This window comes from Physella acuta, unplaced genomic scaffold (genome assembly GCF_028476545.2).
Source record: "Physella acuta isolate Inbredline_101_S28 unplaced genomic scaffold, ASM2847654v3 ptg000038l, whole genome shotgun sequence".
NCBI lineage: Eukaryota > Metazoa > Mollusca > Gastropoda > Physidae > Physella > Physella acuta.
The window spans coordinates 789,036-815,319 of record NW_026731558.1 but is presented as its reverse complement, the minus strand read 5'-3'; the positions used below and the strand labels follow the sequence as shown (position 1 = coordinate 815,319).

At 43.4% G+C, this 26,284-nt stretch overlaps 3 protein-coding genes across 3 annotated transcripts in view; 1 reads left to right on the top strand and 2 right to left on the bottom strand.

Moving 5' to 3' along the window:
• LOC131943533 (ribonuclease P protein subunit p20-like) overlaps window positions 1-26,284 on the bottom strand; it is a 138,265-nt gene that overhangs the window by 33,166 nt on the left and 78,815 nt on the right. The gene's annotated exons all lie outside the window — the stretch shown is intronic.
• The window catches only part of LOC131943466 (protein jagged-1), a 75,285-nt gene that overhangs the window by 19,361 nt on the left and 29,640 nt on the right, over window positions 1-26,284 (bottom strand). The window contains exons 3-5 of the mRNA XM_059303625.1: window positions 3,938-3,989; window positions 2,603-2,759; window positions 825-916 (exon numbers count right to left, since the gene is read on the bottom strand). Coding sequence (XP_059159608.1) covers window positions 825-916; window positions 2,603-2,759; window positions 3,938-3,989 — 301 coding nt within the window. The remainder of the gene's footprint in view (window positions 1-824; window positions 917-2,602; window positions 2,760-3,937; window positions 3,990-26,284) is intronic.
• On the top strand, window positions 6,521-9,674 carry LOC131943523 (uncharacterized). Its single transcript, XM_059303701.1, has 6 exons — window positions 6,521-6,739; window positions 6,858-6,894; window positions 7,572-7,603; window positions 7,856-7,899; window positions 8,585-8,781; window positions 9,001-9,674. The coding sequence occupies exons 2-6, from the start codon at window positions 6,861-6,863 to the stop codon at window positions 9,186-9,188; spliced, it is 495 nt and encodes a 164-aa protein (XP_059159684.1). The 5' UTR covers window positions 6,521-6,739; window positions 6,858-6,860; the 3' UTR covers window positions 9,189-9,674.

Below are 26,284 nucleotides of genomic sequence, written 5' to 3'. Positions count from 1 at the left end.
AGGTACTAGAAGAAAACATGTTCCTGATAGACGAACCGCTGGCACAAATATTGTAAGGATCACACTTGACCTTCAGATAGGAGGGAGGCTGACGTTAAATTTTTTTATCTATTTCACTTGAAGTAAAAAAAAATATCTAAGTCAACATGAAGCAAGCACGGCACAAAACTCAGTGCTTCAGGTCTATATGATGGCTAGTACTGCATGGGGGGGGGGGGGGGGGGGGGGTCGTATAGCACTAACTAATGTGTACATTTTGTACCAACGGTTTTAATTATTATTTTTTTTTTGAGTAGGTCTACCTAGGCTACAGGTTCCCAGAAAAATACGCAAATACAAACTTATTATACAAATATACTTGTATTTGGTCGCAACATGTTTTATTATGCTAGGTAAGATTTTAATCAGTAACGGCAATTAAGACTGTTCCCAATAGAAGCGTCACATACACTCAACACGCAAACACAGTTATGCGTTCTCAGTGCAGGATGGTGAATGTTGAAATTCTAAAAGTTTTTTAGGATGGTGGATTCTGGAATTCTAAGAGCTTTTTAGGATTGTGGATTCTGGAATTCTAAGAGCTTTTGAGGATGGCGGATTCTGGAATTCTAAGCGCTTTTAAGGATGGTGGATTCTGGAATTCAAAGAGCTTTTTAGGATTGTGGATTCTAGAATTCTAAGAGCTTTTTAGGATTGTAGATTCTGGAAAACTAAGCGCTTTTAAGGATGGTGGATTCTGGAATTCTAAGAGCTTTTTAGGATGGTGGATTCTGGAATTCTAAGGGCTTCATCTCCATGTGAGGTGAACGTATAATTTTTCTTACCAATGTCGCACTCTGCGCCCATCCACCCGTGTAGACAAATTTTGTCGCCTTGAGTGTCGCAGGTGAAATGTCCAAAGTTATCATCTCTTGGTCTGGAAGTAAAGGAAGAATTTTTTTTTAAAATAAACGTGAACAACTTTAGTAAGTTAAGATGTCCAAAGTTATCATCTCTTGGTCTGGAAGAAAAGGAAGAAATTTTTTTTTTTTAATAAACGTGAACAACTTAAGTTAGTTAAGAATAAATTAAATAGTTCGGGGTAAATTACGATTCAGTTGAAAATAATTAATTTGCTTCTCGCTAAGTCATTTGAGATAACTATGCAATTATTGATCCTCGAAATAAATACTTAAAATATAAATCGATTTTAAAGAAGACTACGGAGATGCAAGAATGTGCATCGATGCAGGCCTAAATATGGGACGGTGGCGGTCTCCGAATAGCGTTGACCAGGCAACACGCTGTGCGAATAGAATACTTTATTCCTATGGGATTAGTTAAGGGGTAAGGCTAGGGGTATAATTTATAGTGACTGTAATATGCAATTTAGACTCGTAACATGTGGGGTATGGTTTATTTACAGAAGGTCACACGCAGTAAAGAATGAAATAGCTCTAGCTCCTAATACCCCCCCCCCCCCACACACACACACTTGCTAGTATAGACAGATACCTGCTTTGTTACAGTTTTTTTTCTTAAACTGAACACAAAAAATACAACAGAATCTTCTGCCAAGGTCACGCCTGTCAACCCAGATTTGACCCAAAGTCTGAAGGTCAGACCAACAAGACCTACACCTAATGTCCGTGAACGCTTGGAACAGACTCCTACCGCGCAAGTAATGGCGTGTGTCGCCTTCCGCGGGAAATTTGGTCGGATGGAAAATATCTCCTGCAGAGTTGCGCTGTTAACCGTGGCCGCCAATGTTTGTTGTCTTTAGGGTGAACACAAAAAATGGACGGGAGAAAAACAACGGAACCTGCTAGGTTCGAGGGCCCGCAACTGTGTTCACCAACCAACCAGGTCCCCACTGGTAGGCAGATCACGACAAGTTGCTCAGCCATGGGTTCATTTCATGGAGCAGAAACTACAAGTCCCCAGCCGACTTAAAACCCATTCTTTCGGAGCATCTCCGTTTCAAATTTCGACCGTAATGTGTTGATGCGCTGCGGCGCTGATGCATACATTAATGTATTTTCATCCTGCTAGATGCGATAGAATTTTTAAACTCCTACAAAAAAAGATCTAGCTGAGCGGCCATTGATATTAAACACAGTACATCCGATTTTAAAACGTTTATACATTTTGTATTTGGATTTTTTTCTTAGAGTTTTTTTTTTTAGAAAAATGTGTTCACGTAAAATTAAATGATATTTATACTTGTCTGCTTTAAATTAGTTTTTAGCATTTCATATTGGTAAACGAAACGGTAGATTTTCTTAAAACAACATAGAGATTTAGTTACAAGCCAGTAGTCGAAGTTCTAAAAATAGCCTGGGATTCTGGGCAGTGGCAAGGTAAGTAACCCATGTCAGCCGGGTATGCCGTGAGTACCAGGGTATGCCATGAGTACCAGAGTATGTCGTGAGTACCAGGGTATGCCGTGATTACCAGGGTATGCCGTGAGTACCAGGGTATGCCGTGAGTACCAGAGTATGCCGTGAGTACCAGAGTATGCCGTGAGTACCAGGGTATGCCGTGAGTACCAGGGTATGCCGTGAGTACCAGGGTATGCCGTGAGTAACATGGTATGCCGTGAGTACCGGTAGATGGCGCTTACCTGCATAGCTTGGTGCACGTGGTGTTGTAGTAGTGCTCGTTACACCTGACCCTCAGCCGGAAGGTGGCGCTGGCCGTGATGCCGCTGTAGTTGATGGTGTGCCAGTCCTGACCGGGTACAATCATACCCGTCGTCACGATACGCTCGATCAGGTCGTCTGGGGATGGTCACGTGATAGGTTAGCCCTGGGGGGGGGGGGGGGTAGGCCAGGTGGGGTGGGGGCTGTTTTTACTTTCTCGTATATACGTAGTATAGAGAAAGTATTGTAATCGTGCAAAAAAAAAAAATCGAGATTTTTACAAATCTCGACGTTTTACACCTCACTGATACGGAAAAACATAATTTTGCAATCTTGTCCGTATGTCTGTGTGTGTGTGTGTCTGTGTGTCTGTCCGTGTGTAAACACGATAACTTGAGTACCGTTACAGCTAGGTTGATGAAATTTCATATATAAGTATTTTATCAAAATCGTAGATCCGTATCAACTTTTGAGCGATTTCCGATAACCGGAAGTGGTACTTTTCCTACTTTGAATTTTTTAAAAGCCTATAACTTGAGTACTATTTCAGATAGATAAATGAAATTTCACATGTAAGTAAAAGATCTAATTCTCTACCTTCTGTTAAATTTTGAGTAATTTCCGTTGACTGGACGTAGTAATTTACGCTACTTCCGATTTCTCAAAAAACTAATGTAAATTTTTAAAGTACTAATAATATTGCGCACTATTATACGCGATTTTATTCGGCGTTTGCTTGGTGCGCAATGTTTTTTTAATGAGATTCTATTCTATTTTTAAAAGTTTAAGTATTTAAAATGGATTAAAAATCATAACTATATCCCCAGTTACCATCCCCTGTTGTTTTATATAAGAATATTCGAGAAAGTTTAGGGGAGATCACTACCGGTTTATTTAAAAGGATCATCCCAAAATACAGTTGTCTGTGGAACGCGTGAGCTACATCGTTTTATATTTACTGAAAGTGATCTGCCCCTGTCGGGCAATACACTTCTGATCTCTAACTTTAGCACTTTGTTATATCATAATCCGTATACACTGATGTACAACGTTCACACTTTGTTATATCAAAATCCATATAAACTGATGTATAACTTTCAAAGTTACATCCAAACCCACCCACATCCGAATGTCACCTAAGTATTATCACCACCTACTAAGACCCACACGTCACTCACAAATGTCACCACTTACTATGACTCAAATGTCACCCATAAATGTCCCTCACATGTCACTCACTAATGTCACCACCTACTAGGACTCAAATGTCACCCACAAATGTCACGCACAAATGTCACCCCCATGCCACTACTTACCAGGCCCGTGGTTGTCTTTATCCCAGAGTTCTACCAATAAAGTGTACGCCCTCTGCAAAAAGAAAACAAAAATATTATTAGCCGCTTCGCGAGTAAATTGTGATGTTGAAAAATACTTGTTAAAATACATTGCACAAACTCGCATAATCTGAAAATTTTATACATAAAAAAATGGTTTGGCTATTTCTAGTGGGAGATAACTCGGATCTTGTTCTACATTAGTGTTTTGTGAAATGAAATTTAATGTGAAGCTTAACGGGTCTCGCTGAAGAGTGTCACTATGGCTTAACGAGTCTAGCTATAGAGTGCCACTATAGCTTAACTGGTCTAGCTGTAAAGCAGAACTATGGCTTAACTGGTCTAGCTGTAAAGCAGAACTATGGCTTAACAAGCACAGCTGTAGAGTGTCTATATAAAGTAACCGGTCTAGCTGTAGAGTAAGCATATCAGGACCGAAGACCAAAACAGATGGCCTTGACCTTACACCCTTGCCGCCAGCGACCCTAAGGTCGTCTGCTATCCCCCCCCCCCCCCCCCCCCCCCCGCCAACGTTCCATCCCATCCAATCAGTCCACGTGTGTACGCCGATGTGTCTGGAGGCCGTCCCAGCATACACCAGGGCTTCCACCTCTGACCTTTCCATGCCAGATCACACTGCGCATGCCCACAACAGCCAATCAGATTCGAGTACCATTTGATTGTTTTTGTGCAGCAATCTGTCTGGACAAATACACAAACACGAATCAAAATAAACGACAAATTTGTCTTTTTAAAATGACACCTCGATGAAAGCCAAGAATTTTTTTTTCCAAAAATCTGGTTTGGCTTCAATTAGTTTGACAAGATGTTAGGATTATCAGCACACCCCGCCCCGCCATTTTTTCCTGCGTGAACGAAGGGCTTGTTTCTGTGCTGCTGTCTATCTGACGATCAACTTTCCCCTTCCAGAAATGACGAGGGATTTAAAAGATTAACGCCTGATCCAGACTGCTCCTCCTATAGTTAAAGAGCGTTGCCAGGTTTAAATGATACTCCGCGAAAACAAATAGTGCGCTCTCCTAGGCGACTCAGCGCGTCAGCCCGTAGCAGAAATGATAAGAGATATCCAAAAAAGATTACTCCGCCAACTTTTCCGATTCATATTCAAATTTGATGGCTTTTTATTGCAACCAACCACAATTTTAAATGGGTTTTCTTTTAAAAGATGTTATCCCGTCATAAGGGATTAGCATAACTTAAAAGCAGTTCCTGGCTTTTGGCAAGTTTAGCACCGCGCAGATTAAGGTATTTTCCCTCATCATTTTTATCATGATAAAATATCACACATGATTTTTTAAAAAACTTGCCATAAAAACATTGGACAAAGAAAAATACACGTAATGAGTAACAAGCGTGATAGTTTATACTAGCTTTAATTGTCTATTTTGTTACGGGTATATAAATGGGATAACTCTTCGATTCTGAACTTTGACCTTTAAATCTTTGCTAGGTAAATAGTGCCTTTACAGAGCTGGTTGGAGCCATGCAATTAATGATACAATACATATATCTGTAGACTGGACACCAAGATGGACGACCAGTAAACAGTGGACTGGACACCAAGATGGACGAAAAGTAAACAGTTGACTGGACACCAAGATGGACGAAAAGTAAACAGTTGACTGGACACCAAGATGGACGAAAAGTAAACAGTTGACTGGACACCAAGATGGACGAACAGGAGGAATCCAGTAAACAGTGGACTGACTGAACAGCACGATGAGCCAATGAGCGTGGCCAGAGAACCAGATATGGTTGCTGGCTCTCCAGTTACCCGCCTGGACAGCTTTGTCGGACAACAGTACGGGCGTGGGGCACGGGGAGTGTCCAGAGAGAGGTATGAACCCACGGGATATGAAACATAGCTGACCACGAGAAGTGTCCATGTTGTTTTTTCTGGCACGGTATGTTTTGGTGAAAGTTTGAGGTGGGGGGTATGATGAGGGTGGGGCTGGTGAGCAGTACGATGTGGTGAGGCTGAAGGAGCACATATTGGGGGTGGGGTAAGGGAAAGATGATGGGGGTGGGGCTGAACGTTTTAGACAAGATTGAGATTAATTTTATCATAATGAAAAATAGGCAGTTATTTTTGTTCAAGCTTTCTTTCCAATAGTTAAAAAAAGCTTCTTCCTGGATTTGATAAATCTAGTCATAAATCAAGCCAAAAGTTTCCAGAACTGAATGAATGAACGCATCCTGTCGGGCTATCCGGGAAGTGTCGTGTGTTTAACTTGTCATAATGTACGTGGCTCTAAAAATAGCATTCAAAAGTTCTAAAAATAGAACATACAGGTAACCATCTGTTTTATTTCATTTTTAACTTTAAGAATTTTTAAGAACAATTCAAATAAAAAGTTACAATAATTTAATGCAGCTATTTAGTTTTTTTTTTAATTATCAAAGTTAAACGAAAAAAAAGTTCTTTCGTGTGATAAGTGAATCGTGAATGACAGTTCTGCGACACGACTAACCTTATGTTTACAGTAACGGGAATTTCTGCTTCATTTTTAGACTGACAACAACGAGGACACCTATCGTGAGTTTCTGGTGTCACATAAACAATTCGTCTTTGTCAAAGTCTGCCTTAAACTGAGGAAGTTCGCATTTTACCTTCCAACCTTCATCATGTCTCACGTAGTAGCTAGACATGGAGTAGTCACCATCTAGTTTAAATAGTGCACGGCCGTCTATCATCCCCACAGTTTTAGATTTACGCTGTGCTACTTCAGTTCTCATCTATTTGGTAAATCGCTGAAGATTGTTGTAAGTCCATGAAAAAAAACAAATATTCCTAGTTCGTTCTTTTAGAGATTTGGGATACCATTATCTTAACTTTAAGGGTATACTCATGCTACATAATTTCATTTTTTTTTTCTCCCAGATAATGGAAGCAATACTCGGAGTTCTAGCTTTTATTGGTGAGTTGATGTTTTTTTTTTTTTTAAATCATTTTATTTTATTTAGCTAATCGTTTAACAATTAATATTTTCAGTGTATTTGCGATTTTTATGAGCTATTTCCATACATCGGTGTATTTTACTTCGAATATGGATTTATATTCAATGTGAAAAAAGGCCTCCGTGCCTACTATTGTTACCGTAGTTGAATAAATAAATAAATATTTAGATCGCATATGATTTATTGTCAATGTGCCATACCACTACCCGCTTGTGTTTATGGCGGCCTATAGTTTTTATGTGGTAGCTTCTATTTCACTGACATGGATTATATTTTACGAGCCGGCCCGCGGCATAACATACGCCGCTATTTAGTTGTTTCTAATTTTCAATAATTCATAATTTGTGAATTCGACAGTACCAACGCTGACACTGAAAATATTTCTTTAAAACACTATAAGTAGCTCGTTAAGGACCATAACCCCCCCCTTCCTTCCCTCCCCCCTCCTCCCCCCCTACGTTTAAAATCGTTGGCTCTGCTTGTAAACATTTAGAGTGAACACAGCTCACTAAAACCATGTAGGGGTGGGGAGGTAGGGAGAGCGTTTGCAGCTTGTTTTCTAACGGCTCGAAGAAGAGAATTATATATATAGATTATTAATTTTGACATGTATATTCCCAATCTTGTTGCTCAACAGTTGCTACCAGCTTGGCACAAGTCGGACCTAATGTAAGATTTGCTTCTTGATACTGGTAGTTTCATTTATTTTTTTGTACTGCTAGAAGGCTGACATTTTTTTTTTACTGCTAGGAGGCTTAAATTTTTTTAGTGCTAAAAGGCTTAAATTAATTTTTTAAACTGCTTATAGCGAGTTGTCTTTCAATGAATAAAGGTGTGTTTGTTATAAAAGCGAGCAGCGTTTATAATCACGTGACAAGCCAGGTATGGGCAGGTAGTAACAGGTGTCTTGTGTTTCAGCAGGCGGCTTCCGGGTATACCAACAGATTGTTGCCGGCGCTAAACAGGTGGGTCAATGGCCTCTCACTCCATGGGTAAACTGTCAGGGGATGGGTGGGTGGGGGGGGGGGGGGGCTGGACAAAGTGGTGGGGGCTGGGGCTGGACGAAGGGCAGTTGTAGCCCAATGTCCCAACTTCTAAAATCGTTACAGGCTGGCCAAAGTTGTAGGACACGTGTAGACAAATGTTCCAACGTGTAGACTTTTGTACCCCAACTTTTGTCACCCAACTTTTGTACCCCAACTTTTGTCACCCAACTTGTGTACCCCAACTTTTGTACCCCAACTTTTGTACCCCAACTTTTGTCCAGCTTTTAAAATCATTATAAAACAGCCAAGCTCATAAAACATTTGTGGCCCAGTGTCCACCAATCGCTCTATAAACTTATATAAACGAAGCCTCGACTTTTAAAGTGTTTGGGGCTGGGCTACATGCCAGTAGTTAGCTTGTTTGTTAGTGTTAATTAATTATGTTAATGACTCGCGAGCTGATAGTAGCTAACCTTTACGTGAAGCACCTGGTGGGGGTGGGGGGGGGGCTATATACTGTAAGCTGTACTGATGTATGACATCTGCGGGGAGAGGGTTGGGCTACATACTGAACTGATATACGACCGACACCTGAGTTGGACTCAGACATAAAATTAAAAAAAAATATTTCGAAATCTCCTCAAATGTCCGTGTACGTCTACAGGCGAGGGCGTCCTAACGGCAGTGATAGCCGGTCCGGGGGGCAGGGGATCAATCCCGCATCAGACCAGGGTCCGGGTTTCAAACCCGCATCAGACCAGGGTTTTATCACAAGCTTCAGTGGACCGGGTTCAAATCCTACCAGACCAGTGGGAGACGCCTCAAACGTGGGTGGTGTGGGTCACATGACTCCCGTTAACCGTAAGTAGTGACGTCAGAATCATTCATTTGTTTCTTTACTCAACATAAGGTTATACAGTAACAACACAGATTTCTTTATTTTAAAGAGAGCGGGTTCGAAACCTACTGGGGTTAAGAATTACGCTCTGAATTTTTAATGTATCAAGTTAACGTGTGATAATGAATGAAACATGATAAGTGTGTGATATTTATCTGACGTGTTTCTCTGTGTACCTACAGGCTGTACACAGCTAGACGCAGGCTGTGTCACCACACAGGTGGACCCTGCCCCGATATGCAAGTACACATATGACTACACACAAATCAAGTGTGTTAAAGTCGAGGTCACCAGCGAGTGTGTTGCTATACACGGTGGAGTGAGCAATTTATTTGACACACTTTTAGAGTGCGAACAACACTGTAATTAGGTCATGTGTAATTAGGTAATGTGTAATTAGGTAATGTATAATTATGTAATGTGTAATCAGCTGATGCGTAATTAGGGCATGTGTAATAAGGTCATGTGTAATTAGTTTTGGTTTGTAATAAGTTCAAATGTAATTATGATATATGTAATTATGTCAGGTGTAATTAGATCAAACGCAATGAGGTCAAATGTAATTGTGTCATGTGTAATTAGGTCGTGTATAATTAGGTCATGTGTAATTAGCTGATGTTTACTTGGGTGATGTATAATTAGGTGATGTGTAATAAAGGGACGATAAATTAGTGATATGTAATAGTGTGATGAGTAATTAATGAATAATGTAATAATACATACATTTTTTCAACCCTTATTAGGGTTGTTGAGTGGTGTGTCTAAGGCTAAGTGTCGCATGGCGGTGCACACCCCTTTACATGCCCATGTGTGATTGGGTGATGTGTAATTAGTCATTGTGTGATCAGTGATTTGTAATTTGGTGATAATTAATTACGCGATATGTATTTAGATGTATGTAATTTGTGATTTGTAATTTGGTGATAATTAATTACGCGATATGTATTTAGATGTATGTAATTTTGAATAAAACATTAAGTGATGTGTAACTGAGAGTTGAGTAATTGAGTGGTGTGTAATTTGTATTTAGGTGAAATGTGATTAGGTAAGATGTAATTAAGTGAGTAATAATTAAGTGATATGTTACTAGGTGATGTGTACCTAGGACATATGTAACTATGACTTGTGTAATTAGATGATATGTAAAAGGTGCTGTGTAATTAGATGTAGTGTGGTTAAATGCTGTATGAGCCCCCCCCCCCCCCCCCCCCCCGTATAATATGGACACAATAAACTGTGATAGAAAGATTTGACTTGAGTACATCAGTGAGTGTTGATTGAACTGGTCGGCCTGTAGTGGGTGAGCGACGGTGAGATCAAGTCTAGCAACACTCGGGGGATGTGGCTCACTACATCAGAGGTGAGACTGGTGATACAAGTCAGAGGTGAGACTGGTGATACTGAGACTGGTGATACAAGTCAGAGGAGAGACTGATGATACAAGTCAGAGGTGAGACTGGTGATACAAGTCAGAGGTGAGACTGGTGATACAAGTCAGAGGTGAGACTGGTAATACAAGTCAGTGGTAAGACTGGTGATACAAGTCAGAGGTAAGACTGGTGATAAAAGTCAGAAGGTGAGACTGGTGATAGCGCATTAATCAGACACTGCTAAAATTGTTGACTAGTATTTTTCTCAGCTGCAGCTCAAGCACACGAAAAAACGTTGGAAAAATGACGTCATTCAATAGTCCAAACTGTAATATACCATAAGCCATTGGTTCTTAACCTGGGTTCTATCGAGCCCGAGCGGTTCGGTAAGACAGTCTCAAGGGTTCGATGCCTCCAAAAAGGATTTAAGCCGGTATGGACAAACCAACTTGAATTTTCTTCTTAATCGTTGACACATTCTTGCATTGTCCGAAGATCTTTCTATCTGCATGTGTGCCTCAGTGTGTACGTGTGTGTGTGTATGTTTGTATGTGTGCGTGTGTGTGTGTGCGAAAGTGTATGCGTGCGTGTGTTTACAATAGACGAGAGCGCCGGTCACGTGATCCTCCGGACACATACATATTTAAGCGGGTCGCCGAAACGATAATGATATGCTAATTAGTGGGCGACATTTAACCGGACGGTTGGCTTCCGGGTGACGTCATCGGATCGATCTAATCGAAGCCATCACGTGATTACATTAATAATACATACAAACCAATCTCGGGTTCAGGGCATGAAATCTTAGTCCAGCTCACTCCATGAATAAATTAAAAAACAAAGAAATGATCTCTCACCCCCCCCCCCCCCCCCCCACCCCCACCCCACCCGACCCCAGCAACGTATGATTGCGACAACACAAATATCGGGTCTCCGTTACTTTTTAACTTGTCTCCCCCTTTCATCCCATTTGTCAAATCGCTCACCAATTGTTGACGGGCAAATATTGGTCCGTAGATTAGACACCCTTAATGCATGTCCCGCCCCATCTCCCCACCCTTGACCCCCCATCTCCCCCACCCCAGCGAGTCAAAGGGTCCCCCCCCCCCTCCCGCAAGTGTCGATCAATCATGTATTACATCAGTCAACACTTGTCAAAGCTTCTCGAATCGCCCTCGGCTTCTGTCATATTATCTTGGGCTTGAACTTTTTTTGTGGCCATTTTTTAAAAAGTTTTTTTTTTAGTTTTGTATCTTATGTAATACTGGTATTATCCCATTAATTTTAGAATGTTTTGGTGATTATTCTTACTTCAATATTAAATTTGTTGATATTAAATTTTCGTTTTTCGTTTGCATTTTGTTGAAAATCAGTATTTTGATTATCACCTCTACTATGTGTCGGGGGTAGGCCTATCTAGTGGTACATTTCGTTTGGCCTGTTTTGAGACATTGCAGGATTTATGAAAACAAACATTTTTTTAGGGTGGAGTCCCCTTGTATATGAACGTCTAGTGTCTAGGGTATGTTCATCACTTCGTCTAGATTTGGTTAACCATTTCTTTTATTCTTTTGATATCTTCACTCAGAAACATTATGTTCGCCTGTTCAAATCTACATAGATCGTCCGAATAGTTATGTTTTCCAAAGTATATTGTATAAAAACAAATTTATGCGTACTTTGCCATAAGGTTTTGTCCAAATTATTTTTGCCCAAAACCTTTAAGATATTTATTTCAAAATCGTCTTGACTAAAGTGTTATGTCCCTTGTCTAAAGTGTTGTGTCCCTTAGCTAAAGTGTTGTGTCCCTTACATAGTAGAACTATGACAAGACAACATCGGTTTGATGGCTCAGAATCAGAACTTTCTACTCCGTATCTTACTTATCTTCACCCCCCCCCCCCCCTCCGTGTTTTATTCCTGGATTTTTGTCCTATATTTGTACTCTGTATTGTACCCTGTATTGTACTCAAGTATTTTACTCCTGTATTTTACTCCTGTATTTTACTCGTGTATTTTTTACTCCTGTATTTTACTCGTGTATTTTTTACTCCTGTATTTTACCCCGTATTTTAACCGGTATTTTACCCTCCCCTGTTCTCTAGCCCTCACTCCCCTAGCCTAGATGCTGGCTAACAAAGGGAAACAACAAGGGTCAAGGTCATCTAGAAAAATAAATGCAAATGAAAGTTGTAACGGCTTAGCAGCAGTTGAAGACTAATGTTGACAAACTGCATTTAAATTCCCGCCAAGCTGGGAACATGCGCGCGCTGGTGGGCGGATCCAATATGGCGCTCTCGTCTGCTTCATCTCATCGTTTGCCTTGATAGGTTTTTACGTCAGGTCGGAGCTTAACTTCTGCTATAGGGGCAGTCCCATGTCAAGTCTGATCTTATGTCATCTATAGAGTCAGTCCCTTCATATATGATCTTATGTCATCTATAGAGTCAGTCCCTTCATATATGATCTTAAGTCATCTATAGGGTCAGTCCCGTCATGTCTGATCTTATGTCTGCTATAGAGACAGTCTCAAGCCAAGTCTGCCATCAAATATTAGATACAGGTGACGTCAGGTTCTGCTAGTGTTCCACCTGCCCCTCCCCCCCCTCCTCACGCTCAAACTGTTGCTGGTCATAGTTGCAGTTGACGACCTTATTTGGTGCTAATACGTCACATGGAACAATCCTATGGAGTCTATAGACATTTGGCAGTACTACGTCAACTTTTATCAACGAGGAGGGGGGGGGGGGGAGGGAGAAGGGGAGGGGAGGGGAGGAGGAGGAGGGAGATAATTTATCACGTGATTATACCCCGATGAAAGCGCCCCCTCGTGACCTGCAGATTGTAATTTAAATTTTTAGCCCGGTACCAAGAGATAATGAGCATAAATCGAACTAATGACGCCCCCTCCCCACCCTACCACCCCCCCCCCACCTCGGTCTATTAAAGAGTTCGCTCCCCATTTAATTGACTTTAAAATTGATGTACAAGGGGACTTAATTGAAACTGAATTCAAGTTGTTTTAATTTTTTTTTTAAAAGTTGAATTCAATTGCGCTGCTGGAATTGGACATGCATCACGCGATGATCCGGAAATGGACGAAACGAAGCGGCGGGATGCGTCACGTGCCCGGGGAACCAATGGGATGCCACGTCTCTCTAACAGACCTGCAATAGGAGCTGACACATCTCTGCTTGCCGTACGGCATGTGATGTATGCCGTACGTCAAGCGATGCAGCTACCTCAAGAGCGTGACTTGGTAAAATCGAACACCAGATGATCTGTAGATTAGCTTTCATGGGAAATTGTTAAAATTGATTTCATTTTCTTTTAATTTTGGTTGCTTTAAACTTTGCGAATCGATGCTTCCTGTGACTACTTGTCTAGGCATTTAACACGCCATTTTTCTTAATGAACACGACATAAACTTGCTTCGGTCTTAATAAATTAAGCAGGAAATATCAAATATACATTTAGACTTACCATTCTAATGGAGGTAAGTATTACGCTGATGGGGGGGGGGGGGGCATAGCAAGACCAAGGACCTAATCTATTTCTTAGAATTAGAAAAATATAATTATTTTTTAATTGAAAAAGTCACCAAATAAAATCCAGTATAACGAGTTAAATGGTAGGATGGAACACACGTCTTTAAGTTCATGTCAAGAGGACAAATAACGACAACGTGAAGGATAACACCAAGTCGCGACGATAAAAGAAAAGATAAAAAAGGAAAAGTATCCATCCAATCCATGTTTTAAGATAGCCGTGTTTGAAGTCAAGCCTTTCAAGTCAATAAAGGAGAAATAAACAGCGACCTCTGGCGGCCGTAAAACAGACACATCAGCGCTACGGACCTGTCCTTGCCGGGCCTCGATTGTCTTCCCCTGCCAATATGGCCCCCGCCAGACACGTGGTTTATTGGTGGTTAATGTTCAGGTTGAAGGGCCAACAAGGGAAAGGGTACGGGTGGGGGGGGGGGGGGAGGTCTTTAATTTGTGTGGAACAGTTAACTCTATCTCATGACCTGGACTTAGGAGGAAGGAAAGGGGAGGGGGTGGGGGGAGGTCTTTAATTTGTGGGGAACAGTTAACTCTATCTCATGGCCTGGATAAGGAGGAAGAAAGGGGGGGGGGGGGGAGAGGGAGACAGGCAGGCTTTTATCTGGGTTGAACAGTTAACGCCCTCCTAGCCCCTGTCTCTAGTATCCGACACTGGTATCACAGCATCATGGTAAAACAAACATGGTAATAGCCACCATGATAAAAAACACAATGTTAATAACTACCATAATAAAAAACACAATGTTTATAACCACCGTAATAAAAAAAAAAAACACCACGGTAAATACCACTATGGAAAAAACCACCTTGGTGTTACCCATGTATGTAGCCAACAATTTATTGTCTACAACAAAAAATTCGACGTCTGCTGCTGTTGAAATTTCTCAAGAGGTGATTTCAACCTATTTTTAAGTTCAAGTGCACGTTTGAAAACTCGCGCTAAACCTACCTCGAAACCTATTTTTTAATAAGCGCAGCCCTCGACTAGCCCGTCTCTACCCCGTCAGGTCTACGGGCCGGATCCTTTGATACGCCGGTGAAAGGACGGGCAGACGGTCGCTATTCAGTCGCGAAAGTTATTAATTCTTCAAAGCGTTTAAAATTTAATTAGTGTTTAGACGAGATGTTTAGCATTCCAGCCAAGTGCCATGTTGGAGCCTCAGACAAGAGTTGGTAGACTGAAACTCGTGCAAGTCCTCGGTAAAAACATTACACCAGGTATAAAATGTGAACACGCATCTAAAGGAAATAAAAAGTAAGCCATAATAAGCAATAATAAAACTTTTCTTTGAGACTCAGACCTTGAAGAGGCCATTATTTTATGGCCTTGTTTTATTTCCACTCTCTTAAATAGCACTACAGGGTCTAAGGCATGCTTTAAAGCAGGACCGGCCCTATGTTGTGGGCATGCTTTAAAGTATGGCCGGTCATACGTTGTGGGCATGCTTTAAAGAATTATATATATAGATAGTAAAGGAAAAAAATTTGTATGAAGGATGGAAATACAATTTTCAATTTAGTCAGTTATCTCTGCAACATACGTAATAATACGTGTAGAATGGGTGTTTTAATAAGATGCAATGCGCATGCGCTAAACAGAGCTACTTGGCATCTCTCTGCCTCGTGTTACAACCGTTACAACCGTTACACTTTGTCGCTTCTCATACGTTTACCCCCGCCCCACTCCCCCCCCCCCCCCCGAACCACCCGACATCTCAGCTTGTACAAGAAATGTTGAGCAAGATAAAAGTGCATTTATTCACGGGTAGCTCACCATTTCCACAGAAGACATGCGAACTAGCTACAAGCCGCTATTGTTGTCGATTAGCCAGTTCATGTAAGGGAGCGGATGGGGGGGGGGGGGGGAGACGGAGAAAATAGGAGAAAAGTTTCTGTTGAGATTAATTGAGGTATTGATCTCCGATGAAAGAAAAAAACAAAAAAAAAGTGATTTGAATAGTAGCGAGAGTTCTGACCGACGATTTGAAACAATCAAAGCCCTCGGCCGCCTCTCTGTACCAGTCCCCCTAGCCTCGGCTCATAAAACTTATCCCTCCCGCGGCCCGCGGTCCATTAGCGCACCACGAACTGGCTTGCTTTCTTTTATTCTCCCGCGTAATTACGCCACCCAGGCCATCAAGCGTGACGTCGTTGCTATGGACGCACATTTCACGGTCGCCATTTTGTGTCGTAAACCCGGTTTAAAAAAACATAACGACTTCCGTCATCGACCTAGTACCTTGGCTCGTTGTTGTTACAAGACAAGGCTCAATCACTTTTTTATTGGCGCTACATGAAGCCATTTGCTTCAATGCTTTGATGTTTTCACTTTTTACAATAGGGAAAAAATTTGGATCAATGCTTATGGAAATTATATTTTAATCTGTCTCTAATGAGACACAGAATTAGAGGAAGGTGAGTTGAAAGGGGAATATTATCCAGGCTATATACCGGCAGATTCACCTTCAGGCTTGCGATGGCGTCATAGCATCGTTAACAAGGATTTCTTGGGCTTTAATTGACGGCTCATATTTCACCTTGATTCTTCATTTTTACCTTCTTTGTCTAAAGCGAGTTGAGCTCCCTTTGTCACTCAAAGCCCACGTTTAAAGCCCACGGTGTCTTCCTAAGCCCATCTTTCACCCCATCCACAGGCCACATTCGTCGATGTTGTCCAAACATCCCCCACCTCTCTGCCCCCCTCTTCCACTTGCTTCGTTCAAAGGTAGTCATATCATACGCCCCCCCCCCCCCCCCACTTCGCCCTCAGGCAGCCCTAACTCCCTTTCTCACCCCCCTGTCATAATTGTCCCTCCCCCCACCCCTCACCCAAAGGCAGCCATGTCCTCGCTTACATGGCATGTCTGATCCCACAATGCCAGTGAAACTTTCCGGAAGTCGCGTCCAAAGAACAATGGATGCGTCATAGCACTGTTACTGGTAAGGTAAGGGGCCCTCCATACAGGCTGAACGAGGGCATATCACCTGACTAGGGTGAGGGCAGGTCAGTGGACTAGGGGGAGGGCAGGTCACCTGACTAGAGGGAGGGCAGGTCATCTCATGGCACGGCGTTGTGCAGTCATTGATGTGGAACACGAGACTTGGGTACGAGATCTCGGGCCTCGTACGTGAGTGATCTTGTAATCCCTACATTGGCCGCAGCTAATGGGACGCCACGGTCACGTTTGTAGCGGATGTAATCGATACCAACATTTGAACCTTATGAAATCGATACCATCATTAGTGCGGGTATCGTGTGACGTTGTGGGGACGACAATAAACACGTGTCTTTAGAGCCGGTCGGCTGAGCAGGAAGAAAAGAAAACGAGATCGAACATGCGCAAGTGGTGGGGTGGGGGTTAGGGGAGCTGACTACTTTGATACGCTAGCCACGTGGCTTTTTATTTGAAGTGTTGCAACCGGGTGAGCGGAACTGGAATACAGGTTTCATGCCCAAGTTTTTTTAAGTGGTCTTCGTTCTAGTCAAAATTGGAATTTTTTTTTACTATTGTTCTATTTTTAAACCGTAGCGAGATATACTAGACGGGAGAGATTGCTAGTAAATTTCGCAGTCATATCTAGTCTAGTCGTAAAAAAAGCGGCGATAATCTTAGTTTCAGACATTTGGGTGCCTGGCCCTGTTGGGTAAAGCCGCCCCAAAGGACACAAATCCCTGTCTTCTCGATGGCGCGAGATTTAAGAACGCTACCTCTTCGACAAGTTCATTTCCGGAACAAGATTCACTGAGTTATCCCCCTTTCGATTTTCAATCTCCTAGAACCGGAAGTCATATATTGTGCTCAAAATCTTTAGAATTCATCAAATTATTAGACACGCTTTGGAATTCCTTTCTTACATTTTTTCTTAAATTAATTTATGATTATAATTTCTGCCAAATGATATTGAGACTGACAAGCGTTCCTATAGAGTAGACTTTCACAGCTTGTGTTGGTGACGTTGATGGGTTCATTCTAGCCCAGGGAGGGAGGGTCTTTTGTGTTGGCTTTTTGTGACATGGGGGTGGGGGGTCATAAAGGTGTCATGGGGATTCATACTGGTGGTACGGGGGTTACAGGTGGTGCCCTGGTGGTGTCATGGGGGTGGGGGTTATGGAGGTGACATGGGGGTGGGGGGGGGGGTTATAGAGGTGGTATAGGAGTGGGGGCTATGGAGGTGGAACGGGGGGGGGTGTTATGCAGACCCATTGTTCTAAATATATTATATCTGATGTTCACTAACGACTGTGTTATGCAACATTTTTATAGCTCTTGATTCAGTGCTGACATGACCTTGGAACATTAAAAATGTGAGAACATAAAAAAGTGGGGGGGGGGGGGGGGGCATAAAAATTGGACCCGTGTTGTGGATCTGTGGAAAACAAAAGGTCACGTGACGGGGTTGGTAGTAAACACAGACAGGCAGGTTTCATACACTGACATGCAGGTTTCATACACTGACATGCAGGTTTCATACACTGACAGGCAGGTTTCATACACTGACAGGCAGGTTTCATACACTGACAGGCAGGTTTCATACACTGACAGGCAGGTTTCATACACTGACAGGCAGGTTTCATACACTGACAGGCAGGTTTCATACACTGACAAGCAGGTTTCATACACTGACAGGCAGGTTTCATACACTGACAAGCAGGTTTCATACACTGACAGGCAGGTTTCATACACTGAAAGGCAGGTTTCATACACTGACAGGCAGGTTTCATACACTGACAGGCAGGTTTCATACACTGACAGGCAGGTTTCATACACTGACAGGCAGGTTTCATAAACTGACAAGGACTGTCTAAGGAAATGTGTTAGGGAAAGTCTTAGGGAATGTCTTGGGAAAAGTGTTAGGAATTGTGTTAGGGAATGTGTTTGTGATTGTGTTAGGGAGTGTCATAGGGAATGTGTTAGGGAGGATGCAAGGTAATTGTGAAGAGGTTTTAAGGTTCTTGGATGTTTTAGTGGTTCCAGCTATAGTAATGAAATGGTTCCAGCTATGGTAGAGAAGTGGTTACAGCTATAGTAGTGAATAGGTGACAGCTATAGTGTAGTAGCGACAGCTATAGTGTTGTAGTAGCGACAGCTATAGGCAAATTGTAACACTGGATAACTTGAATAATACTTGCAGCAAAAAACAACTATTTAACATGTGAAGACGCCATACTATCACCTAATAGTAAGGTCTAGCGTTATGAACTGCGGCTTTTTGGCTTGCTGAAACACCAGGCTATACACCTAGAAATGGACGATAGGTCTAGTTAACACGGTCTAACTTTAAGGTCTAGTTACACGATCTAGCTTTAAGGTCTAGCTATATGGACCAGATGTAAGGTCTAGCTATATGGCTGTAAGGTCTAGCTTATGGAGCAGCTGTACGCTCTAGCTCTATGGACCAGCTATATGCTAAGAGCCAGCTGTTTGTTTAAAGCGATGTAGAACAAGTCGACTCCCCTAAGTTAACTAGCAACACGCAGCCTAACGTAAACCTAATTAAAGTTAGCCTGTCATGTCACGTGTGATGGGGTGGGAGGTGGGGGTGAAGGTTAAATCCATTTAGTGTTATTTGCGGCACCCGGGGGGCGCGCGGCACCCGGGGCGCGAGGCACAAAGCTGCTAAATATTTCAGCCGCAGGATCTGCTGAATATTTCAACCGCGATTTCAACCCTTGGAACTGGTGAATATTTGAGCTCTCGGGGCCGGTAAAACACGAGTTTTGATGAGGGAAAACGATATCCGAGTTTTTGTTTCCAGTGGGGAGAAGGCGAGGCGGGGTGGCGCCGGGACACGCCGCTGGGCCGCCCGACACGCCGCTGGGACGATAAAGAGAAACATAGCCGGGACGTGTCAAGCGGAAATGAAGTTAACTCCCAATAGTTTAGAAGTTCTCCAGAGTGATTTGCCCTTTAGAGCGCCATGTTTAATTCAAGGGAAGCCGATTAAATTTTGATAACGTTTACACAAGGATTTTTTTTTTAGATATTTTTTTACCGTTACATGGTAGGGGTTACCGTATGGAGAGACGTCATCTTTTACTGGTGGCGTGAAGGGAGAGGTGTGATGAGGTAAATAGGCAGAAAGGTGAGGTGTGATGAGATAAATAGGCAGAGAGGTGAGGTGTGATGAGGTAAATAGGCAGAGAGGTGAGGTGTGATGAGATAAATAGGCAGAGAGGTGAGGTGTGATGAGATAAATAGACAGAGAGGTGAGGTGTGATGAGGTAAATAGGCAGAGAGGTGAGGTATGATGAGATAAATAGACAGAGAGGTGAGGTGTGATGAGGTAAATAGGCAGAGAGGTGAGGTATGATGAGATAAATAGGCAGAGAGGTGAGGTATGATGAGATAAATAGAGAGGTGAGGTGTGATGAGGTAGCAAACTCAAAGCTACCAGTGCTGAACAAAGCTGCCACAACTGACCAAGACAAAAAAAATGAAATCTTAGTTCACAGCCTGCCAGCAGACGGGAGCCCAGTCAGCAGACATGAGCCATGTTAGCAAACGAGAGCCCTGTTAGCAGACGAGAATCCTGTTAGCAGACGGGAGCCCTGTTAGCAGACGGGAGCCCTGACAGCAGACGGGAGCCCTGACAGCAGACGGGAGCCCAGTTAGCAGACGGGAGCCCAGTTAGCAGACGGGAGCCCTGTTAGCAGACGGGAGCCCTGTTAGCAGACGGGAGCCCTGACAGCAGACGGGAGCCCTGACAGCAGACGGGAGCCCAGTTAGCAGACGGGAGCCCTGACAGCAGACGGGAGCCCAGTTAGCAGACGGGAGCCCTGTTAGCAGACGGGAGCCCAGTTAGCAGACAAAACCCTGTTAGCAGACGGGAGCCCAGTTAGCAGACGAGAGCCCTGTTAGCAGCCGGAGCCCTGTCAGTAGACTAAATCCTGTTAGCAGATGGGAGCCCTGTTAGCAAACAAAACCCTGTTAGCAGACGGGAGCCCAGTTAGCAGACGGGAGCCCAGTTAGCAGACGAGAGCCCTGTTAGCAGACGGAGCCCAGCGAGTGCAGAATGTTGACCTTCACGCTCCTGTCCTGTGGCACCATCGGCCAGGTGAAATCTCCATCAGTCAGCAGGTGCCAGCCGAGCATTTGAACCCACGCGCTTCAGTTCGGCACGCGGGAGGCTAACAAGGGCGCCACAGACAAAGGCCCCCGACAACAGGGGTGCCGCACACCGGCCAAGTTCTGTGGCTTTAAAATCTGATGCAGTGGCGTCACTAGGTCGGGTGGAATCCGGTGCATTATCTAAGCTTGGCATATTACACACACACACACACACACACACACATATATACATATACATATATATATATATATATATATATATATATATATATATATATATATATATATATATATATATATATATATATATATATATATATATATATACTGGTAAGACTAATCTATGCAAACTCCAGGTGTGCTGGTATAAAACCCGTCACGTGACTCCCGCCTCATCTAGATGCCCTCTCGTGTTTAATAAGATGCCTGAAGAAAGCCATTTTCTCTCTAGATCTAGTTATAATTGAAATCTCCTGACTGGAAATGATTGAGGCGATTCACACCTCCCCCTCCCTCCCCCTCATACTTAATGCTCCCAAACTAATGTGTCTTGATCTCCATATAGAAATAAAATTTGTTTCAATTAAATGAACTTCTCACCACACGAACTAAGCAAATTACTTTTGTATTTAAATTCAAATCACTCGGGATGATGGTGACTGGAGTGCCGACGTGGAGAAACTTTAGTGATGCAGCGTCAAATCGGCCCCCGACAAAACGGCCCCTGACAAAACAACCCAGTCAAAAGGGCCCCGTCATATTGGCTCCCTTCAAATGGGCTCACAACATATTGGTTCCCGGCAAATGGGATCCCGAAGTATGGGCTACATTCTATCTCTACCTGTTTATCCTCTAGTGTATCCCTACCTCTGTCTAGTGCACCTCTACCTCTGTCTAGTGCACCTCTACCTCTGTCTAGAGCATGTCTACCTCTGTCTAGTGCACCTCTACCTCTGTCTAGTGCATGTCTACCTCTGTCTAGTGCACCTCTACCTCTGTCTACCCTCTAGTGCACCTCTACCTGTCTATCCTATTGCACCTCTACAATCTACCTCTAACCCAGTATCTGGCTACATACAGGAAGATAAACCACGTGATGTTTATAAATATTTGAGCGCCTGCTTTTATCTATGTGTGTCAGCACAGGTGTGAGTGGTGCTGTGAGGCCGTGTGTGTGTGTGTGAGTGGTGCTGTGAGGCCGTGTGTGTGTGAGTGGCGCTGTGAGGCCGTGTGTGTGTGCGTGTGTGAGTGGTGCTGTGAGGCCGTGTGTGTGTGTGGTGCTGTGAGGCCGTGTGTGTGTGTGTGTGTGTGTGAGTGGTGCTGTGAGGCCGTGTGTGTGTGCGTGTGTGAGTGGTGCTGTGAGGCCGTGTGTGTGTGTGTGTGTGAGTGGTGCTGTGAGGCCGTGTGTGTGTGAGTGGTGCTGTGAGGCCGTGTGTGTGTGTGTGTGTGTGTGTGTGTGTGTGTGTGTGTGTGTGTGTGTGTGTGAGTGGTGCTGTGAGGCCGTGTGTGTGTGTGTGTGTGTGTGAGTGGTGCTGTGAGGCCGTGTGTGTGTGTGTGTGAGTGGTGCTGTGAGGCCGTGTGTGTGTGAGTGGTGCTGTGAGGCCGTGTGTGTGTGTGAGAGAGAGAGAGAGTGGTGCTGTGAGGCCGTGTGTGTGTGTGAGTGGTGCTGTGAGGCCGTGTGTGTGTGTGTGAGTGGGGCTGTGAGGCCGTGTGTGTGTGTGTGAGTGGGGCTGTGAGGCCGTGTGTGTGTGTGAGTGGTGCTGTGAGGCCGTGTGTGTGTGTGTGAGTGGGGCTGTGAGGCCGTGTGTGTGTGTGTGAGTGGGGCTGTGAGGCCGTGTGTGTAGTTGACTGTACGAGTGTATCTGTAACGGTGTGTGTGTATGAGAGTGTAACTGCGTGTGGCTGCCTCAGTGGGTGTGTGAGTGAAGTTGTGTGAGGGTGGGGGCGGGGGTGGGAGATAAACATTATGGCAAGGTATAAAAATAAAATATTTATGAAGAGTTTTGTAAAAGTGTCGAGTAGTGGCATCAGTGTATAATCTATGCTAATGGATTGGGGGGGGGAGGGATACTGAACGAGAACAAGAGAGAGAATTAGCGAGTAATGAAGACTAATGGGTTGAATGACAATATTAGATGAGTAGATAGAAAGATAGGTGGAGTAGATGAAAGTATTATAAAGAGTAGAGTCAGAGATGGAAGTATTATCAAGAGTAGAGTGAGAGATGGTAGTATGAAGAAGAGTAGAGTGTGAGTGAGAGATAAATGACGGTGGGTGGGATGAGAGAGGAAGACAAGTGAAAAAGCAGACGATTGAGTTGTAGCTCAGAACGAGGCTCGGGGGGGGGGGGGTGTCAAGGGTGCGTGTGCCAGAACCAGGTGAGCTGGAATATTTGTTTTGGTAGGGCGCCACTCACATCTAGGGCGCCACTCACATTTAGGGCGCCACTCTCATTTACGCACAACCAACCCAGGTCCACAGATCACCTGATGAATTGGGTGCTTGGGGGAGTGTCCTAGGATGGTAGGACACTGGGTCAACTATTATTAATGGTAGGACATTGGGTCATTAATCGTTATCTGATGGTAGGACATTGGTCATTAATCGGTATGTGAGGGTAGGACATTGGGTCATTAATCTTGATATGATGGTAGGACATTGGGTCATTAATCGTTATCTGATGGTAGGACATTGGTCATTAATCTTTATCTGATTGTAGGACATTGGGTCATTAATCTTGATGTGATGGTAGGACATTGGTCATTAATCGTTATGTGATGGTAGGACATTGGTCATTAATCTTTATATGATGGTAGGACATTGGGTCATTAATCTTGATGTGATGGTAGGACATTGGTCATTAATCGTTATGTGATGGTAGGACATTGGTCATTAATCTTTATATGATGGTAGGACATTGGGTCATTAATCTTTATGTGATGGTAGGACATTGGGTCATTAATCTTGATGTGATGGTAGGACATTGGGTCATTAATCTTTATGACAGTGCTTGTCTCCCTTGATGAAGACAACAGTGCTTGTCTCCCTTTGATGTCGACTGACTGTTGGGCTATAAGCGAGTTGTTTTGTTTTCGTGGTAACGCATGATTTGTATGCGAGCTCTTTTAGGGATGGTTCAGTTATACAGGGAGTAGTGGTGACACCAGTGGTGAAGTCATACAGGGGTCGGATAGATACAAGGGGTCGAAAAACTGGATAATTTAGAGGGGTCGGATAGTATACATCAGAAGGGTCGAAAAACTGGATAATTTAGAGGGGTCGGATAGTATACATTGGAAGGGTCGAAAAATGGATAAAAAGATCGTATGGATTCGAGGCTGCATAAAGGGGTCGGAGACTGGATAAACCAGGGGGGGGGGGGTCGGATTGACTTGATGTTGTATATAGGGGTCGGATATGCTAAGGCTACAGATACTTATAAAGTGGGGGGTCAAAACCCCCGAGCGCCATCTTTAATGTTAGGATCCTTCTTCGCCATCTTGTGGGGGTCTTGTGTATGTGTGGGGTTGAGGGGTTAATTACGTGGGTTGGTCATCTTTGTGTGATGGGGAGGAAGGGGTGGGGGGTGATGTATTGTGTATGTCCCAGTGTGGAGATGTCATTGATTACATGTCGTATCTTACAAGTTAGTTGTAAACGTTTGTCAGATCTGTAGCCATTTACTGGCGACGAGTCAAAGATTTCTTTGTGAACTTTTAAACCAAAAAATTAAATTACCTGTACGATCTGGTTAAAGATTAAATAGTACTGCGCATTTTACTGGATGTAAGCGTTATGTGGGCGTATGTTTCGCAGTCTAACGCATTAGGAGCTAGGTTTATTAACAGATAGGCCACTCCTATTGCCTTGCTGTTATTTGCCATAAATTTCAGCCATTAAACTTGTTAAGCACCCTAGGCTTGCCATATTGGCTGCGTAAAATGGAAAAGAAATATTTTGGTCTGACACATATTGCTGAAGAAAGGGTTGATCAGCAAATGTGGTTGAGTGACCTGGGGGGGGGGATAAACTGATGTAACAAATTTAACTATTTTTACGACATATAACCAATCAACCGGCTGACTATCCGGCATCAACCGGCTGACTTTCCGGCATCAACCGGCTGACTTTCCGGCATCAACCGGCTGACTTTCCGGCATCAACCGGCTGACTATCCGACATGGACCGGCTGACTTTCCGGCATCAACCGGCTGACTATCCGGCATGGACCGGCTGACTTTCCGGCATCAACCAACTGACTATCCGGCATGGACCGGCTGACTTTCCGGCATCAACCGGCTGACTTTCCGGCATCAACCGGATGACTATCCGGCATGGACCGGCTGACTTTCCGGCATCAACCAACTGACTTTCCGGCATCAACCAACTGACTATCCGGCATGAACCGGCTGACTATCCGGCCACTTGGCGACTGTCTGCCGTGGCAGGTAGGATGACACCAGCAGCAGGCGCCAGAGCCACATTGCCGGCACTCTTGTACGGCTAAACACCTGGCATTTTTACACCTGCATTACCTGGACTCGCCCACCGCAGGTTTCCACGATCTGCTGCTACTTCTAATAGGTGTGCCGCGGTTTGCAAACAGCATGTTCAGTGACGTAGCAAGTAGAGTGGGGGTGGGGGTGTAGGATAGGGGTGGGGGTGAAGGTAAACGTTATAGCCACTGACGCACGCATATCCCAGTCTCTAGATCTGATGTACAAGTCGACGGTTCCAAAGCGTGTGCACACAACCTATCGCTGTACACTAAACTCCTTCATATCAAAACGTAAGAACCCTCGTCACATTATAGTTGAGAGACTGATACATGACATCAAACATGACTACACTCCTATCAACCTGTCATGTTCACTAACTGTACAATACATTTTATCATCATCATTATCATTCTATTATTTAGTTCGGGTAAAAACATGAACAAAATAAAATTTACAAGCAGGAAATAATGAACTGTCCTGCTGAGGAGTGAAGCTCATTGGGGTCATTTTCATGGTATTTTAATGGTATTTCCATGTCAATTTCATGGTATTTTATGGTATTTCCATGTCAATTTCATGGTATTTTATGGTATTTTCATAATATTTCAATGGTATTTCCATGGTATTTCTATGTCATTTTCATGGTATTTTCATATTTTCATGGTATTTTCATGGTATTTTCATGATATTTCCATGGTATTTTCATGGTATTTTCATGATATTTCCATGGTATTTTCATGATATTTCCATGGTATTTTCATGGTATTTTCATGATATTTCCATGGTATTTTCATGGTATTTTCATGGTATTTTCATGGTATCTCCATGGTATTTTCATGGTATTTTCATGGTATTTTCATGGTATTTGTACCATTGAACTCTGAGAGCCTCTACGGTCTACAACAATTAGACACAACAGATAGTCCCCAGCCACCCCATACAACAATTAGACACAACAGATAGT

Excerpts from the sequence above, each read along its gene's own strand:
- LOC131943523 (XM_059303701.1), top strand. The coding sequence starts at position 6,861 with ATGGAAGCAATACTCGGAGTTCTAGCTTTTATTG. Across the intron at positions 7,604-7,855 it reads TGGCACAAGTCGGACCTAAT|GCGGCTTCCGGGTATACCAA; the intron begins GTAAGATTTGCT and ends GTGTTTCAGCAG. Across the intron at positions 8,782-9,000 it reads TCACATGACTCCCGTTAACC|GCTGTACACAGCTAGACGCA; the intron begins GTAAGTAGTGAC and ends GTGTACCTACAG.